The 17,602-nt window shown below is 47.9% G+C and overlaps 3 protein-coding genes across 4 annotated transcripts; 1 reads left to right on the top strand and 2 right to left on the bottom strand.

Moving 5' to 3' along the window:
• Positions 1-59: 59 nt before the first annotated feature.
• On the bottom strand, positions 60-5,394 carry nubp2 (nucleotide binding protein 2 (MinD homolog, E. coli)). Its single transcript, XM_080021766.1, has 7 exons — positions 5,358-5,394; positions 4,764-4,882; positions 3,934-4,132; positions 3,670-3,827; positions 2,759-2,869; positions 2,215-2,284; positions 60-1,193 (listed from the first exon to the last, which is right to left on the bottom strand). Exons 1-7 carry the CDS (start codon positions 5,374-5,376, stop codon positions 1,054-1,056), a joined length of 816 nt encoding a protein of 271 aa, XP_079877892.1. The 5' UTR covers positions 5,377-5,394; the 3' UTR covers positions 60-1,053.
• A 611-nt stretch (positions 5,395-6,005) lies between these two features.
• spsb3b (splA/ryanodine receptor domain and SOCS box containing 3b) lies at positions 6,006-12,250 on the top strand. Its single transcript, XM_080020787.1, has 7 exons — positions 6,006-6,059; positions 7,920-8,040; positions 8,350-8,500; positions 9,133-9,320; positions 9,412-9,514; positions 9,718-9,843; positions 10,261-12,250. The coding sequence occupies exons 2-7, from the start codon at positions 7,927-7,929 to the stop codon at positions 11,019-11,021; spliced, it is 1,443 nt and encodes a 480-aa protein (XP_079876913.1). The 5' UTR covers positions 6,006-6,059; positions 7,920-7,926; the 3' UTR covers positions 11,022-12,250.
• Positions 12,251-12,368: 118 nt separating this feature from the next.
• eme2 (essential meiotic structure-specific endonuclease subunit 2) lies at positions 12,369-16,555 on the bottom strand. 2 transcript variants are annotated; one of them, XM_080021816.1, is made up of 8 exons: positions 16,120-16,555; positions 15,028-15,149; positions 14,556-14,651; positions 14,037-14,158; positions 13,764-13,830; positions 13,313-13,425; positions 13,014-13,206; positions 12,369-12,643 (listed from the first exon to the last, which is right to left on the bottom strand). In XM_080021816.1, the coding sequence occupies exons 1-8, from the start codon at positions 16,502-16,504 to the stop codon at positions 12,485-12,487; spliced, it is 1,257 nt and encodes a 418-aa protein (XP_079877942.1). In that variant the 5' UTR covers positions 16,505-16,555; the 3' UTR covers positions 12,369-12,484. The 2 variants fall into 2 exon arrangements, with proteins under 2 accessions (XP_079877942.1, XP_079877943.1); XM_080021817.1 differs by having other exon boundaries at positions 13,014-13,203.
• Positions 16,556-17,602: the final 1,047 nt, after the last annotated feature.

The following is a 17,602-nucleotide window of genomic DNA, read 5'->3' as shown; positions in this document are numbered from 1 at the left end:
AGGTGGTGATTCCTTAGAATCATTTTGTTTAAAAGAAAACAAATAACCTTTGAATTTAACAAGTCCTTTATTTGATATTCATCCCACAATGATTTATCTGGTGCTTATAAGTGGACGGCCATTCAATGTGTTTGTGTCCTGCATGTGCTCCTGTGTATGATCTCGTCTTTCGTCGCTGGCGGAGTCCGCCGCGCGTAACACATGTCAAACGGGGGTCGCGCTGAACCGGCTGAAGCGGCGCGGTCACTGAAAACATCCCCAACGGGCGCCGAGAGGAGAGAAGACTTCAAGCGGGACCCAGCTGATCAGGCGGGCGTGCCTATGGATTCGCACTTTAATGACGCGTCACTTTCAAACGCACACATTGAAAGCGGCACAAGCCGCACGTCAAGGGCTCGGTTGTGCAGCATGAGGCGGCTCTGAACTTGGGACGTTTCCGAATGTAAGCAAACAAGACCCACGAGTGTCCTGGTGTTGCCTTAAAAACACAGGGGGTGGAATCGGTACAGACAAAATGACCAACGATTAAAAAGCAAGAGTAACCGGATCTTAAAGTGGATCGGGGTTGGATCGCTGCTCCGGCTCAAGAGACCACAGCGAAGCTAGGATTCAAACCGCAGTTATCGGGGAGATGTTGGTGAAGTTTGGGGAAGTTTGAATCAGTTTGCTGGGGCCCCCCATGGAAGCCCCGCCGGGGGGGGGGGTCCCTGCACCCCACGTCGAGAACCACAGGTGACAAACGGGGACGGCACCGTGTCTCCGCGGCCCACGTTCACCTGCCCCGCTGCTGCACCCAGTCACATATCAAACCATCCACAGATTAGAAATGATTATCGGGGGGGATCCGGTTCGTCCCGCAGTGAAAACTGGGAATCCACGAGTTTTCAACGAGTTTTTCTTGGGAACATTAAATCAAGACACGGAAATCGAAGCGAAGCGGTGATCACTAAACACTGGAATGTAAACGCTCTGTGAAGTAGTTTTCAGTGCAGGTACAAAAGGGTAGAAATGTTGGCGGACGGCAGCGTCCACCCGCGCCGCCTCCCCGGGGGCTCACGCCGCCTCCAGGCTCCGCAGCAGCGTCTGCGTGATGGTGGTGATGGAGCTGTAGGTGGCGCTGTGGGGAAACAGCCGCACAAAGTCCTGTCCCTGCTCCAGGCTGGTGGCGAGCTGCGGGTCCAGCGGCACCCGGCCTGGAAACAACGACAAGCCGTCAGTGTGATGGAGCCTGGACCGAGAGGACAAACGGGCACTAGAAACTGCTTCAGAGGCTTCATGAAAGACTAACTGTACATTGGAGATATATGCTGTGATGTCAGTATTTTGAAAATATATTAAAAAAATAACACATTAAAATGATTAAAAAAAAAATCTAAAGAACTAAAATGTAAAAATAAATCCTTATTTTTATATGTATATAACATACATTAAAATTATTAAAAAAAAACCTCAAACTGAACTTAAATGTAAAAATAAATCCTTATTTGATATGGGTCAATATGTACCAACTTACATATAAAACCAAACTATGTTTAAACTGCATTCTCAAGTTCATCTCGCTTTCTCTCCTTGGAGACGGCGGCGTTTTGCACTCCTCTGCCTCGTTAGTCAAACCGGAAAATGGTGATCAATACCTGATAAATACCTCTGATCAACACCTTAGGCCGTCCATGTGTCGCTCATGACACGTTTGTCCCTGATTCGCAAGAGCTGCGGTGAAATTAAACCGATGTGATGAGGACTGGATGCAAGATTCAAAGTTAAATAAATCGACAAAACTACAAACCGAGTCACAGGGAAATTAAAATGATTATCACCAAAATAACTTTGATACAAGAAAACTATCCAGTCCGCTCAGTTTGAGACCACTGCAATTTGGGGAGTTTCGTAGATGAGTCCCAATCCATCTGAATGTTAATTCAGAAAATAAAAGTGCAACAACAAAGCACATATTTCACCATAAACGTCTTGATATCGTCGCTTGGCATAATTTCAGTAGTTCAAAAAAACGGCAAAAGATGACTCCTTCACCGTCTTTTAAAAAGATATGAATTCACGTCCCATTGAAATAAAGCGCTGGTGGGAGCCGTGCGTGCGGGAGCAGTGGGGCTGTGGCCAGCAGGGGGCAGCACCGGGACGCCGTTGAACATCGTCGCTAACACCACGTTGTGTAGCGACGCCCTGCGGCAGAGCGGTGTCAGTGCAGCGCCTCACCGAGAAACGGAGACGCGGTCAGCTTGGCCAGCTCCTCTCCTCCCCCCTGAGAGAAGATGTTGCTGCACTCCTGCGGGGAGGGGGGTGACACGAATACACTATAAAAATAAATCCTGCGTAAAGAACACATGATTCCCACAATGCACACAGCTGTATATACATAATAGCCTGTCCCATATACATAAGTCTATTCACTTTATAAATATTTTGTACCCCCACTCGATTACCGTTTGAGTTATTTTATTATTATTATTATATTCTATTTATTTACTGCTTTACGTTTTAGGAATCTGTTAGTTTCAGTTAGTTGGTTCAATCTAGAACATACTGTGCATCATCTCTGGGTGCGTTGCATTGACGTCTCACTGCTCATATGTATGAACGTATGTATATGTACGTGACGAATAAACCTCTTGAATCTTGAATCCCTCCAAGTCTGAAAACAATGTCCACAAAGGACTCATAATGAAATAAACACACGACGAGACGAGGTAAAACTCCACTCCTGTAAATATTAAAATTTACAGGTGTGTGTGAGACTCACGGAGCAGTGTGGACACACAAAGCCGCTCATGTTCTCCACGATCCCCAGGATACGGATGCCCGTCTTCTTACAGAAGGTGATCTCACGCCTCACGTCGCCCGTCGACACGGCCTACACACACACACACACACACACACACACACACACACACACACACACACACACACACACACACACACACACACACACACACACACACACACACACACACACACACACACACACACCACAGCTCAAGTACAAGTACATGCCAAACAGAGTAAAAGTATCTCAAGTGTAATGTATGAAATACTGCACATAACTACTCAGTGTAGGACCAAGATAAGATAACACTTTATAAATCCCTGGAGGGGGAAACTGAGGGATGTTAACTAACAATAAGTTTGTTTGAAAACACCTTTAAACCCCTTTATAAAAACAGCATTGTTCATAAGAAACAACATAAACTCAATAGTAAATACTACAATCAAAACTCAAACCGTAGCCTTCAAATTAAATTATACATACATGACGTAATTACACATTATATTAACTTTACAGACAAAGCACTGTTGTGTGTCTGTGTTGTCGTATTTAACTTGGTGGGAAGACATTTTGAAAGTTAAAAGAACAGTTTATAAAGTAGTTTTCCAGTAACCTGGAGTTCACGTCACGGTATAAATACTTTGTAAAATACTCAAAAAGTACCAAGACGTCATTACAGTGACACAGGGAGTAGTTAGTTCATCAATGACGAGCACTAATGAGAAATCTCACACACACACACACACACACACACACACACACACACACACACACACACACACACACACACACACACACACACACACACACACACACACACACACACACACAGTTCAGGCACCGGAGCTTCTACGAGCCCAGTATTGGACCAGGTTGTGGTCGTGTACCTGTGGCGTGGTGATCAGCACAGCTCCGTCCACGTGGTGCTTCTTCTTGAGCTTCTCCACGACCGCCAGGTGCTCATCGGACGTTCCCGGGGGCGTGTCCACCAGGAGGACGTCCAGCTCCCCCCACGCCACGTCCGTCACAAACTGGCCGATCAGAGCTGAGGAGGAGAAGAGCACACCCGGGGGTCATCGCCAAGAACGTGGAGCCCGGAGCCCGGAGCCCAGAGCCCGGAGCCGCGGGAGGTTCCGGAGCGGGTTCCTCACCGGTCTTCTTGGGCCCCCTCCAGACCACGGCGTCGTCGGGGTTCTCCAGCATGAAGCCGATGGACATGAGGGCCAGGGTCTGCTCGCTGTCGGTGTAGATCGGCACCCAGCCGCCGTCGCACTGGTGCACCTCGGGCCGGCCCACGCTGAGCATGCGGGGGATGCTGGGACCGCACAGGTCCACGTCCAGGATGCCCACCTTGGGGGGGGGGGGGGTGCTTTAATTACCAAGAGACAACACACTACACCCCCCCCCCCTTTCACTTCTCAAGGTTAGTGTTTATCCTGAGGTCAAAATGTAGAAAAGAAGTCACATCGGCCAGATTTTCTTTTCTTGCTGAGACTATTGAATTTGAATGACGTCAGTTCCTTGTGGGGCGCTAACATCAACACATACAAGTGAAGACAAATAATCACTGTCGATTCATTTTGTGATTGATTACATTTATAACTCAGACACTTGACGGCCTGTTTGTCTGTCAGGACGCACACAGCACATTATGATGTAGTAATGATTATCATTTTATGCTTTCCTATTGTGACTGTTTTTAATGCTTCTTTCGCTACGATGTTGAGGCGCTGAAACCAGTCCAACTCCGTTACACCTGTAACTGCTGTAACAAAGCAGAGTCTTGGGATTGCCCATCGCAGAGCTGCGACGTCTCCAGGAGGATCCGCGCACAACGCACCGAAAGCAGAACATCAAAGTTTAACACGTTGTCATGAAGTATTTCACCAAATGAACAAGGACTCAACTAACTTGGTCCAAACTGTCTGTTCATGTGTGTGGGGGGGGGGGACGAACGAACGAACACACGGTGCTGCGTCACCTTCTTGCCGGCGTGCCTCAGGGCCAGGGCCAGCTCCGTGGTCATGGTGCTCTTCCCAACGCCACCTTTCCCGGACAGGACCAGCACCACGTGCCGGACCTGGGCCAGGTTCCCGCTGTCTGAGGGGGAGAGGGAGAGGGAGAGGGGGAGGGAGAGGGGGAGAGGGGGAGAGACGCACACCAGGCGATGCCTGAGGGTGAACCGCGCGAATGACCTTTCAGGCCGCTGGGGGTCAGAGGTCAGCTGGGACTGACGCAAGACCCTGACGTCATCTGACGGCGCGATTGCGTCAGGGTCCCGTGTCGGCGCTCGGTTTGTCTTGATCGTATCTGGATTCAAACTTTCCGTTACTTAGCGTTGGGTTAACGTCGGACACGCGTCGTGTTCGGAATTGTTTACTATTCTCGTTCACTTTTTCGATGCACAGGCACAGATGCTGGGAGTTAGCACACCTGTAAGCTAACGGCACAATAAAATGGAACTTCTTTTCACAACATTCCTACCGGTCGTTCGTTCAGAGTATGGGGAAAACAAAACGTACTGATCACAAGGCGCTGTGGCCATTATATTTTTAAATAATAACTTCCGACTCACCACTGTCTGATTCCGCCATGCTGCCTGTCTGCCTGCCTGTCTGTCTGTCACTGGAGTCGCCTAGTCGCCGAGCTACTTCCGGGGTCGTCGCGAGGTCCAATCAGAACGCGAGTTTACCCTGTGAGCCCCGCCCTCACCTAAAAACAACCGATAGGGTTTCGTTGCGCTTGTTTTGTTTTACTATGATGTGGAATATTCCCGTTTGTTATATGCACGTTCAACAAGAATTGAAAAAAATAAAATGTACTTAAGGATAAAAAAACAATTGTATGTCTGTGATATCCCTGCTTAGTCACAAATGATAGTCAATCACTGGATTATACTTGCATGGAACACTGGAAACGACCACTTATACTCACTTTATTATTTAAAATAACATCATATAAATAACACTTCTCAGAAGCTTGGTTTCTTTGACGCGATCCATTTTAGGACATGACACTCCACAAAAACAACGGCTGACCGCGTGTCATGGAACTTTAAGCAACGCATTATATGTGTTTGGGTTCGTTTCACGTCGCCGCTGACTTGACCCTATTTAGGCCATTTGTCCGATTTGCATAAACCCCTCCCCTCGAGCGGCCCCGTCCAATCAGAGCGGGGACGGGGGGCGTGGTCAGAGCTTTGTTTACGTCTGCAGCAAAGCGGGACACGGAGCAGCTGCAGCACAAGCTGCAGGAGCCTGGAGCAGGAGGAGCCGAGGTAAGAGGACGAGCTGCGGGTGGACGCTGGGGTTGGGACTTTTATTCACATTCATGTCTTTATTGTTTTATTGCAATGGTGAAGTTTGGAGGGTCACGTGTCCAGCATCCCCACAGTGCATCTGGACACTGGACACTCTGGTCTATTTCTGATGCACTTCTCAGAACTTGACCGTGGCTGAAGCTCAGGGGAGCTGGGGCCCAATGTTCCCTCTAGGGGAACCCCATAGGGGTCGTTAAAGGTGTTACAGCGGACAAGAGCAATATTATTTTATTGTTTTATACCTTTTTTTGTGTCGGGAATGTTTAAATTCTATTTAAATCCACATGGCGGTTCATTATAAAGCTGGGAAAGTTTGGAAACTCCTGGTTTATAGTTTAAAGCACTAAACAGCCATCTGAATGGAGATTATCATCAAATCCCTATTTTCATGTAAGATCTTCATTTTATTTATTTTTTAATATTAAATGCTCTGCGTTCTGAATATTCTTGGTGTTTTCCAATGTGGTGACGTGCACGGTCCGGCCGGCGGCGGATGCTGGGGCTGCTGCATGTGGGTTAAAGCCCAGTTAAAGTGAAACAATCTGGATAATCTGGCACCTGCTGCTTCCGTCGGAGCAGGACTTAACTATCACATGGACATTTATTTCACCTCAGCTTGTTTTATTGAGTCTCTTTATTTTGACACCCCAGTAATGTGTCATGTTGTTTTAATCATATTTGATGGTGAGCTATCCCTTATCACTGTCACACTCGACCTTGCTCAGCAAATGGAGTTCTGCGAAATGCAGATGTGTGTTGTAAACCACACCGAGGAGAGTTCCCCTTTTCCTCTTGAAACTGACTCCAGACCAGCTGTGTCACAGGTCATCAACCCTCTGCTGAGTCAGTTCAGTCCCATTTCCACCGTTTTTCAGCTGACATAGCTTGGGTTTGTCACCTGATTTGAACCGAGGCTTCATCACAACACACAGATTCACTGAAGGTGTTTTGGTCTTTTATTCCATTTTTTTGTGGTGTTTCCATAGTAAATGAGTGAGTAACGACATAATAAAGCGCAAATGGTGCTTGAGTCAGAGTTCAGGAGGTTGCTTTTGCCACTTATCCAAGACTTGATTGAGAAAAATTGTTTCCTGTTTTGTTTTTCTTTACTATATATAGTACACACTAATCATACATTTAATGTGGAAAAAAAATTCCCTTAAAATCAAATGGGCTAGTGTCGGCCTTTTTGTTTTTTTAATAGGTCGATTACAGTTCTAACACAGCAGGATAAACTGCCTTTTTTTTTTATGTCCGTTACAGCAAATAAGCTGTAATGTTCTGCTCTCTACTTTGGAGTTCTGGTCTGATATACGAGATAAAAAGTTGGACATGTGCTAATTGAAAGACGCTGGGTCTGTGGGTCAGCGAGCGTCTACATACGTCAGACAGCAGGTCTGGTTTAAAAGCTTTAAAAAGGCCGACAGGTTTCTGGAAACTCCGCTCTCTGCCAACAGCAGCATATGGAGACGTGAGGAGATCAAGGAGGAAGCAGTGGAATAAGAACACCTACATGCGATGGATGGATGCCTGATCCATCCACAGAGGGAAATTGTGGCGTCACAGTAGCTCACATCAAAAACAATAGGAAAATAATTATGAAGTAATAGAGGAAAAATGACTATGCATTAAAGCTAAAAACTAACAAAAGAAAGGATAACAAGGTGTGTGGGTGTGTCTGTGTGATGCTTTATCATCTGTACCTGGGCACAAACAATTATATATCCAATGGTATTTGTGAGACTGTTTAATACCAGATAATGATGAAATGGCTGCCTGATGGCGGTTCGATCCCAAACCTCCGTGTTCTTCCCCCAGAGCCGCCATGCTGCTGAGCGGGAGGAGCCCCCTCCATCATGTCGTCTGGACCCAGAGCCGGCCGGAGTCCCTTGCCATGACGACGGTGCAGGAGGCGGCGTGGGAGGAGCAGGACGACCAGGTGAGAGGAGGAGGGGGAGACAGGAAGAGACCGGAAGTGGAGGACGGAGAGAGGAAGCTGGGAGGCGGTGCCAGAACACATGGGGAACATGGATACTGTAGATGGATGAATGGATGGATGGATGGATACTGTAGATGGATAGATACAGTGGATGGATTTATATATAGGTACAGTATATAGATGCTGTAGATGGATGGATATTGTAGATGGAAGGAAGGAAGGAAGGAAGGCTGGATGGATACTGTAGATGGGTGGATGGATACTGTAGATAGATAAACTGAATGTAAAACCCTCCCGTGCCTCCGTCAGATGGAGGTGGAGGTGGACTACCCAGTCAGCTCTCCGGCCGTGGTGGGGGAGTCCTTCTGCCAGTGTGAGCTGCAGGAGACGGGCAGCAGGGGTGCCGTTGGGCTGGGGCCCGACCCCCCGGAGGACTGCCTCTGTGGGGAGGAGGACCAGGGTAAGTCCTGGAGGTGGGACCTTTCACTGAAGGAGGTGATAGAGTTCCACTGCATTCGCTCCCACTCTTCTTCTTCCACATTTTAAAGTTTAAAATGCAGTGAAACGTGTGCACGACCTGTACTTCCTGGGACTCGCTGAATAGTACTGTGGAGGTGCAGACATTTCTACTCAAACATTGGTACCGTGGCCTCCGGCTGAATTCAGATATGTCCTCGTTCCCCATGTACGCTCATTACTGAATTATGAAGCAGGAACATTCTGTGTGTTTTATTTTTAAATTGCAAAATAAATAAATGTATAAATGCTGTGTGCATGTGTGTTTTGGCAGCCTTCTGTGTTTGCAGGTTGTGACTGTCTTCTGTGTTGGCAGGTTGTGACTGTCTTCTGTGTTGGCAGGTTGTGACTGTCTTCTGTGTTGGCAGGTTGTGATTGTCTTCTGTGTTGGCAGGTTGTGATTGTCTTCTGTGTTGGCAGGTTGTGATTGTCTTCTGTGTTGGCAGGTTGTGATTGTCTTCTGTGTTGGCAGGTTGTGACTGTCTTCTGTGTTGGCAGGTTGTGACTGTCTTCTGTGTTGGCAGGTTGTGATTGTCTTCTGTGTTGGCAGGTTGTGATTGTCTTCTGTGCTGGCAGGTTTTGACTGGGTTTGGGACGAGAGCTGCAAATCTTCGGAGTCCTTTCTGAGCTGCGACAACCGGAAGGTGAACTTCCACTCGGAGTACAGCTGTGGGACGGCCGCCATCCGAGGAACCAAGGAGCTGGCGGACGGGCAGCACTTCTGGGAGATCAAGATGACGTCCCCAGTGTACGGGACCGACATGGTGGGTGGAGGGCAGGGTGGAGCGATCAAGGTACACCTGAAATCATGTCCACATGGCGGTTTTGACTTGGTGTCTCTGTGGTCGGAATTAGATGGTGGGCATTGGGACCTCGGAGGTGAACCTGGACAAGTTCAAGTACAGTTTCTGCAGCCTGCTGGGCCACGACCAAGACAGCTGGGGGCTCTCGTACACAGGTCAGAAGGGGGTCAAAGGTCAATAGTGACTGAGATGAAAACTCAATAGATGGCGTCGGGAAAACTGGGTGATGAAGATCCGTAGGGGACAACAGGAGCCTGCCCACAGATTTCCAGAAGCATGTACATTCTGAACAAAATCAGATGCTCGAAGGAAGTGATGGGGATCCTCATCCTCTGTGGTATTTCTCATCTCCACCCAGGTGTGCTCCATCACAAAGGGGACAAGGTTAAGTTCTCCTCCAGGTTCGGTCAGGGCTCCATAATCGGAATGCACCTGGACACCTGGCACGGAATGCTGACTGTCTACAAGAACCGCTGCTGCATTGGTGAGCTTCTTCCAGCTTCTGCAAGATGGAACCAGATTGTACCGAGCCTGTGATTGGACGGAGCTGTGAAGCTGATCTGATCTGATTGGAACTGAACGTTGGTCGGGGTGGGGGCAGGTGGGGGAGGGTTAGGGTCTCCGTGAAGTCAGTGAGAAGTCCACCTCCAGGGAATTTGACTTAATTTTTTTCCCCTCAAATTTCCCCCAACAGAACATTGGGTTTGGTATGTGATTGAAAGTGACACATTAGCAACACCATGGCAACCAGGCATAAAAAAATGAGATTCTCACCAACACAATAAACATCTTTATGAATGAAAGCGAACGTAGCGACCACATGGCAAGTGTTGTGGGCCCCATTGGTCATAAAGACCTCTACCCTTCCTTGTGTCTTGATCTCCTCCTCATCCTCCCGCAGGTGTGGCTGCCACCAGATTGCAGAACAAGACCTTCTACCCCATGGTTTGCTCCACGGCGGCCAAGAGCAGCATGAAAGTGATCCGTGCCTGCTCCACTCCAACCTCCCTGCAGTACCTCTGCTGTAGCCGGCTGCGCAGAGAGATGCCCGACTGCCCGGACGTCCTGAAAGCGTTGGACCTGCCGCCCGGCCTGAGCAGCCTCCTGCACGCCAGGCTGGGCTGGGTCTTCACCCTCCAAAACAACACTCCAGAAGAGCCACCGCAGCCCAGGGATCTACCCGACGAATATGGCCTGGAGATGAGCCCGCCGGCCAGCCCCGCTCCATCTCCATGCCCCAGTCCGACTCCCTGCTCTAGTCCATCTCCTTGCCCCAGCCCCACTCTGAGCCCCTGCCTCAGCACCACTTCACTTCCTTACCTGTCCCCTTGCCCCAGCCCCACTCCAAGCCCCCCTCCGTGCCTCTCTCCTTGTCCCAGCCCCGATCTGAGCCCCATCCCCAGTCCATCAACCATCCCCAGTCAATCTACCATCCCCAGTCCATGCCCCAGCCCGGTGTCCACCCTCAGTGCCTGTATCTCCCTGAGCCCGTGCATCAGCCCAGTCCAGGACCCCCTCATCGTCCAGTGTCCCTGCCGGTTGCACCCCCTCCAGGTCGGGGACCGCATCTGCATCTGCCCTCCCACGCCACCCAGCAGCGACTACGACAGTTGCTGCTCCGAGCCGGATAATTACCAGAGCAAGAGGTGCCGCTGGACTTGACTGGACTGGAGCGGTTTGTCGAGCTTCAGCTTTTCTACCAATGCCATTGCCCTCCACTGCTGTCAAACAGTCAGGAGGAGGGCTCCCCCCCCCCACACACACACACACACACACACTTAGCGTGTTCTATGAATGAATTAAACCAAACCATCTCATTTTGTCTAGTGTTCATGTGTCAAAGACATTTCAGATGTAGGGTGATGAATGGAGCAGGAATGCAAGGCCAGCTGAGTTATGCAGACTTGACTCACTATAGCCAATTATCTTAAAGGAGCATTACGTATAATCTGCTTCTGTTCATGTTTTCATGTCTGATAGTTAACGGTTGGGAAGACTCCATGTCTGACAACCCGCTGTAAGAGTGCGAAACAAACCCTGCGTAAGTACCCAAACATGCTTTGAGCTACGTAAGGCTGATTTAGCGCCTCGTTGCATCCTGAAATGTTTCAACTTCCTTCCTCTTCACCGTCTTCGGGCGACGCAAGCTCCAGTTGCAGTACCACACCTTGCGGTGAGGGGGCGCTGTAGTGGGAAAACAACGTGAAGCTGCCGGAGCCTCACAGACCTTGCATGTCATACAACAGTCGACACGTTTTTCCGTCGTCGTGGTTGCCGTTCAGCTGCGTCCTCTGCTACCTCCGGTGGGGTGGAAGGTGTAGTACTGCCACGGGAACCTTGCGGCGCCCGTTTTGTTTGTGCGACCGCAGCTTGCGTTGGCAGTGTGGAGGCCACGCGTTTGCATGTGCACATAGGGTTTGTTTCGGCCCTGAATCTCATGGAAGACTTTTTTTTCTGAGCGATCTGCTTCTTGGAAGAAGTTCTGTATGGATACCGTGCAAATAACTGAATTTCTTTTTTATGATCTGCAATAGTTTCATTGTCAACATCCGTTCTAGTTTTACTTACACCGTGAGTTTGAGCATTTTTCAACCCAGGCCCGCTCAATGCTCTGTCGAGAAACTTACCACACTGCTGCAGCTTCTCACTGGGATGGAATTTAGTCCAATGGGGACATTTTAGACTTTATCAACATTATTACGTCTCCTTTTTAAAACGGGATGCTCAGTGTAATCCGACACTTTTCACCAAGGTGTAGAGACGTTTGCAGCGAAGTGGTTTTGCTGCTCGGCAACTGTACACTGTACGCTCTGTTTTTTTTATTTACACTTTCACTTTCTTACTATAACTTTCTACTAAAGCATTTCCATAAAATAAAACATTATCAAACATTTCTTTCCCCTGATCCTTTGACTATAAAAAAACAACTTGCGTGGAACCTGCATTTAATTATATATTAAATTTTATTTTTTCCCCTGAACAAACAAATGATGAAAAATGTATGTACAAAACATTCTATAACCATAATTCTGAAAAACAGATGAGCAGCAGAATAAACACGACCTCCGAGTATCAGGTCCATCGGACCGGCTCTGGTTCGGGATGGGCTCCTGCGGGCGGGGGGGTCAGTCCAGGACCAGCTGGGGGTTGTGGGCCGTCAGGCTGCGGTAGATCCTGCAGGAGACGTCGGGTCCAACGCGGCGCTCCTTCCCTTCAGCTCCCTTCACCGAGAGGTCGGCCAGCAGCCTCCTCCTTTCCTCCTCCGAGCCCGTGCTCCGGTATGCCTGCAGACCAGCAGGGGGCGGCGGTGAGAAACTCAGAACCTCTTAAAATGCTTTCATTAAAATGAGTGATCGATGCCATTGCTTTCAGTCCGTATGGTTTAGGCCTCTCCTGGAATTCGCGTGTACATTTCAAAAATGTACACGCCCTTAACTTGAAGACCTTGCAGGAGATTCTTAGTGTTGGGTCTGATTAAGTCTCTACTCTAGTTTGGGAGATAACAGTGAAACTAGGACCCAAACAGTCAGTGCTGGACATTCTCTAACGGTGCTGAGTCTTTTTATAATGAAATAACCGTGAAGTTAAACAATTATAACCACGCTGGGGACCCCTGGGGGGTGTCCCCAGAGCCTCTGGAAGGACCCACTGCACCTGGAGCAGCAGCTGCGGGGAAGGGAAGGCCGCGGTGACGGCTGAGGCCATCGGGGCACTGACGCGGTTCAGCTGCTGGACCTGGAGCTTCCAGACCTGACCGAGGCCCGAGCCGTCCCGCTCCACCCGAGCTCCGCTGGCCCACGAGCCGTCCACGCAGAAAGGCAGCCCTGCCCGCTCCGTCAGCAGCCTGCTGGGGGGGTTTCAGGGTGGACCAGGGAAGAGATGAGATCAAGCTTCATTTTGTTATTATTCATTCAGTTATCTGATCAAACATCCTAACGGCAAATCAATCTTACTTGTACGGCCGCTTGGACAGGGCCTTGGTGACGGCACAGAGGTGGTCCGTGACGTCCTGCCAGTCCTCCAGGAAGGAGACGGAGATACTCCTCAGCTGCAAGTACACCATCACCTGAGGACGCAGCACGGAACCCACGTCTGAAGGAACTGGTCTGAACAGTACTGTCATTTTTGAAGAAAATAAATATTAAAATGAGCGTACTCCAGTCACACCAGAATGATCCACAAGGGCAAGTGAGCGGCACGAGCCCAATAACAAAATCAAGAAAAATAGGGAGGGTGTAATCTGTATTTTAAAATCCAATTTTCCTTATATTGTCAAAGATTTTAAATGTGTCATGATATATCTGCTTTGTATATTCCATCAATTTTGGCCATATCTGTCAGAATGAGAGGATGGATTGCACGAGCTGCAATAACACAAAAACAGATTTTAAAATGTGATCCGACCTCTTCGATGTCCAGGCTGTGCATCCCCATCTGGTCCTGCAGACTCTGTCTCCGCCAGACCTCGGACCTGTGGAAGGATGTGAGGAGCTCATCTCTAAAACACACACTCCTGGAGCCACGATGTCCTCCATGGATTGCAACGCCACCCTTCATGGACTACTCTCTTTCTGCAGCAAGGAAGCAGCATGGCTGACCAATAGGATCGTTTGGGCCCGTTAATGACTTTCCTACTGCTGATCCTAAAAAAGGTCCCTGGAATGTGGTGGGACAGACCTCGGGTGCATCTGAGCGCTGATCACCAGCAGAGTCACGGCCTTGTGGGCTTGTCTGTTGAGGACGTCCAGCAGAACAGTGAGGAGGGGCGCGCCGCCGCCGTCTCCGTCCGTCCGCAGCATCTGGAACCCCAATGACCCAGTAGAACCAGCTGGAATTATTAAGGCTTATCCACATGTTATGTTCAAGTTTATTATACATTCATCTTTCGGCTGTTCATTTCATAAGTTATTGCATTGGACCGTATATGTCCTTTTTGGATGTGACCATTTCATATTTCTGGTCTTTTTCATTCTTATTATATTATTACACCTTTTATTCATATTTTTCTGTTATTTTAGGTTATATCTATTGTTAATCATTGTAATTATTTTTATTTACAATATTTTTTATTGGGTATAGTTAATTGAGGTTTATTGTATATTGAGTCAAACATGTCCGATAGCCAAATACAGTGTTACATTTAAACCCGTGCATTTAAACTTAATCTCTTTCTACTTGATCTCAGAGCAGCTTTACCCTTTTCACGCAGATCACCACGTCAATGAAGTCCGCCAGGTCCAGAACCAGAACCAGCTGATCCTCCTCCACCACACTCCTGCCGTCCTCTGTGGGCTGGAGACGCACAACACACAGAGGTAACGAGGAAAAAGGTCCAAAATAAGCCCAACTAGAGCCAATTTCATTAAATCATACAACTACTTTCAAGATGGTAAATTGAAGCAGCATAATAATCTAAATTTGTGTTGAACAAATATAGATGTTAATACAGTCCATGTTGTACAAACTCTTTCAACATATTTCCCAATTCTCAATAAAGAGTTTCATTATTGATTGTGGAATTTGATTGTCGTCTTTAATACCTAAAAATAATAAACTGGTCGGCTGATCAGGGTACTTTTACTTTGAAATTAGTTTGTCTGAGCACAGCAGTGTGTGGGTCGGTTCCTGTGGCTGACTTGTGGAAGTGAGCGTTCATACAGGCACCAACCTGAGGCAGGTCCCTGGTCCAGGACACGCTGTGGGGAACCACCTGGCTCTGGATGAGGAACCTCCACTGGGAGGCGGCCAGCGTGTCCAGCAGGAGGTCTGAGCCCTCGTGCTGCAGGACCGCTGAAGAAGAGAAACACTTTACTATTTGAAGTTCAAAGTTCGGCTCAAATATTTGATTTGTATTCCTGCTATTTATGATAAAATTCTTATTGGACAATGTATTTATATTAATATTGTCAGATTTGTTTATACATGTAACTTTGGAAGTTTGGATTATTGTGTTGTTTTTTTACTTGGGACTCCTAGCTGAAACGAGTACACCCCTATTACATAAGTCAGGATGGAAGATGGATGGATGTTAGAATGGATGTATGGACAAATGGATGGATGTGAGGCTGGATGGAGAGATGTGAGGGTGGATTTGAGGCTAGATGTATGGATGTGAGGCTGTATGTTAGCATGGATGCATGTTAGGATGTATGGATAGATTTGAGGCTGGGTGTATAGATGGATGCATGTGAGGCTTGATGTGAGTTTGGATGGATGTTAGGCTGGATGTTAGGTTTGATGGATGTGAGGAAGGATGTTTGACAGGATGGATGTGAGGCTGGATGTATGTATGGATGGATGGGAGGCTGGATATGAGGATGGATGTTAGGATGGATGGATGTGAGGATGGGTGTTAGGATGGATGGATGTGGGGCTGGATGGATGTGAGGATGGGTGTTAGGATGGGTGGATGGATGCAAGGCTGGACGTAAGAATGGATGGATGGATGGATGGGTGTGAGGCTGGGTGGATGGATGGATGTGAGGTTCGATGTGAGAATGGATGGATGGCTGTGAGGATGGATGAGTGTGAGGATGGATGATGTGAGGCTGGATGGATTGATGTAAGGATGTATATGAGGATGAATGGATGTGAGGATGGTGTTAGGATCGTTGATGTAAAGCTAGATGGATGGATGTGAGGCTGGAATCGATGTGAGGCTGGTTGGATGTGAGGCTGGATGGAAGGGTGTGAGGATGTATGATGCAAGGGTGGGTGGATGGATGTGAGGCTGGATGGATGGATGTGATGATGGTTCCACCTGGATCCACGCAGAGGCTCAGCAGCCTCAGGCAGCTTTCAGGCCTCAGGCTCCTCAGCCTCTCGGCCTCCTCCCTCCTCTTCTGCTGCTCCCGCCTCTTCTCCTCCTTCTCTCTGGCTCTCCCCGTCCTCTGCTTCTCCCTGGCCTCCCTCTTCAGCCTGGCTTTGGCCTCCGTCTCCTCCTTGTTGCGGCGCTTCCTCCGCTTGGGAGACTCCTTCCACGGGGGGTCTCCGGTGTCCGGTGGAGCCGGTGCCGTCCGCTCCGTCTCCTCTTCACCTCCTGTCCAAACGTTTCCCGTCCGGCTGCTCTGGAGTGTTTTCTGCCCCGTGTTTTCGTCCTCGGATTCGGATATCTCCCATGTCCCGGCTCTCTGTAAAGTCGCCATGACTCTCGCCCCCGTGTGTATTCTATCAGGGCTCGTTTTGTGTGTTTAGGAACATCCTCCATGGCGCCGCCATAGTTGCGCGGCGCCTACGGAGCACGGCGAGGGACAATTAAAGCGCGTTGTAAACAAAGACTATCGCGAAACGGTGTTTTCTTAGTAGTTCGTTTTTTTCTACTCAATTATTCCGGTTGGTTTACATACTAGATGAAACTAGTTTACTAATTGACAATTTATTTAACTATCGTTTTTTTGGTAACGTTTGTATTTTTTCGCTATTCGTTTTAGTTTTTACTAGTACTTGCATTAATACTTGCACTGACCTGTCTACTCCATGAGCATCTCTTTTCCCTTTACTGTCTAATGTAATTTCATTCCAAAAAATGAACTTTCTCATACTTAATGCATCACTACTTGCTGTGCATTTAGCCAATTAACCTTTGATAACAAAAATAACTCATACTCATCCATACAACTTATGGGGGTTTACATTTATAGAATGCATCAAACACTAATTCTTCTACCAAAAAAAAGAAGAAGAAGAAAAGCAAACGAGCAAAAGGCATTGAATAAAGATAAACATTTAGTAAATTTCATTGGGTCATCAAGTTTGAATGAGAAATTCAAGGATCGCCATTTATTGGTCTGAAATTATTCATCTTTAACTGTGTGTGTGTGTGTGTGTGTGTGTGTGTGTGTGTGTGTGTGTGTGTGTGTGTGTGTGTGTGTGTGTGTGTGTGTGTGTGTGTGTGTGTGTGTGTGTGTGTAAATAAATATATGATATGACACAGGCCTAATAGTATATGCAATTGATTGACGTAATTAGTCTTTAGGCTGGTAAACAACCACAAGTGCATTATGACTGATGCATGAAGTCAGGTTTTGTTTATTGCATTAGCTGAATGAGGGTTAGCATGTTAAATGAGGTTATAGTTCTTCATGAAAGCCAATCAAACACAACAGACTGTTTGGAACCAACTGGGTTTATGTGTAGATTAGAATTCTGTAATTAGAAGCAGCAGAAGGCAGGAAGGACAGCAGCCACCATAAGGCAGAGCGGCTGCACACCAACTGTCGCTGTGTTATAGGATTACTATATAG

The sequence above is a fragment of the Zeus faber genome (assembly GCF_960531495.2).
Source record: "Zeus faber genome assembly, chromosome: 20".
Taxonomy (NCBI): domain Eukaryota; kingdom Metazoa; phylum Chordata; class Actinopteri; order Zeiformes; family Zeidae; genus Zeus; species Zeus faber.
The sequence above is the reverse complement of the archived record's forward strand: the minus strand, read 5'-3'. Positions and strand labels throughout refer to the sequence as shown.

Excerpts from the sequence above, each read along its gene's own strand:
- eme2 (XM_080021816.1), bottom strand. The coding sequence starts at position 16,504 with ATGGCGACTTTACAGAGAGCCGGGACATGGGAGATATCCGAATCCGAG. Across the intron at positions 13,831-14,036 it reads AGCGCTCAGATGCACCCGAG|GTCCGAGGTCTGGCGGAGAC; the intron begins GTCTGTCCCACC and ends ATCCTTCCACAG. Across the intron at positions 12,644-13,013 it reads CCCCGCAGCTGCTGCTCCAG|GCATACCGGAGCACGGGCTC; the intron begins GTGCAGTGGGTC and ends GCTGGTCTGCAG.
- nubp2 (XM_080021766.1), bottom strand. Across the intron at positions 3,828-3,933 it reads GAGGGGGCCCAAGAAGACCG|CTCTGATCGGCCAGTTTGTG; the intron begins GTGAGGAACCCG and ends TCTCCTCCTCAG. Across the intron at positions 1,194-2,214 it reads GACCGCGTCTCCGTTTCTCG|GCCGGGTGCCGCTGGACCCG; the intron begins GTGAGGCGCTGC and ends CGTTGTTTCCAG.
- spsb3b (XM_080020787.1), top strand. The coding sequence starts at position 7,927 with ATGCTGCTGAGCGGGAGGAGCCCCCTCCATCATGTCGTCTGGACCCAG. Across the intron at positions 8,501-9,132 it reads CTGTGGGGAGGAGGACCAGG|GTTTTGACTGGGTTTGGGAC; the intron begins GTAAGTCCTGGA and ends CTGTGCTGGCAG. Across the intron at positions 9,844-10,260 it reads CAAGAACCGCTGCTGCATTG|GTGTGGCTGCCACCAGATTG; the intron begins GTGAGCTTCTTC and ends ATCCTCCCGCAG.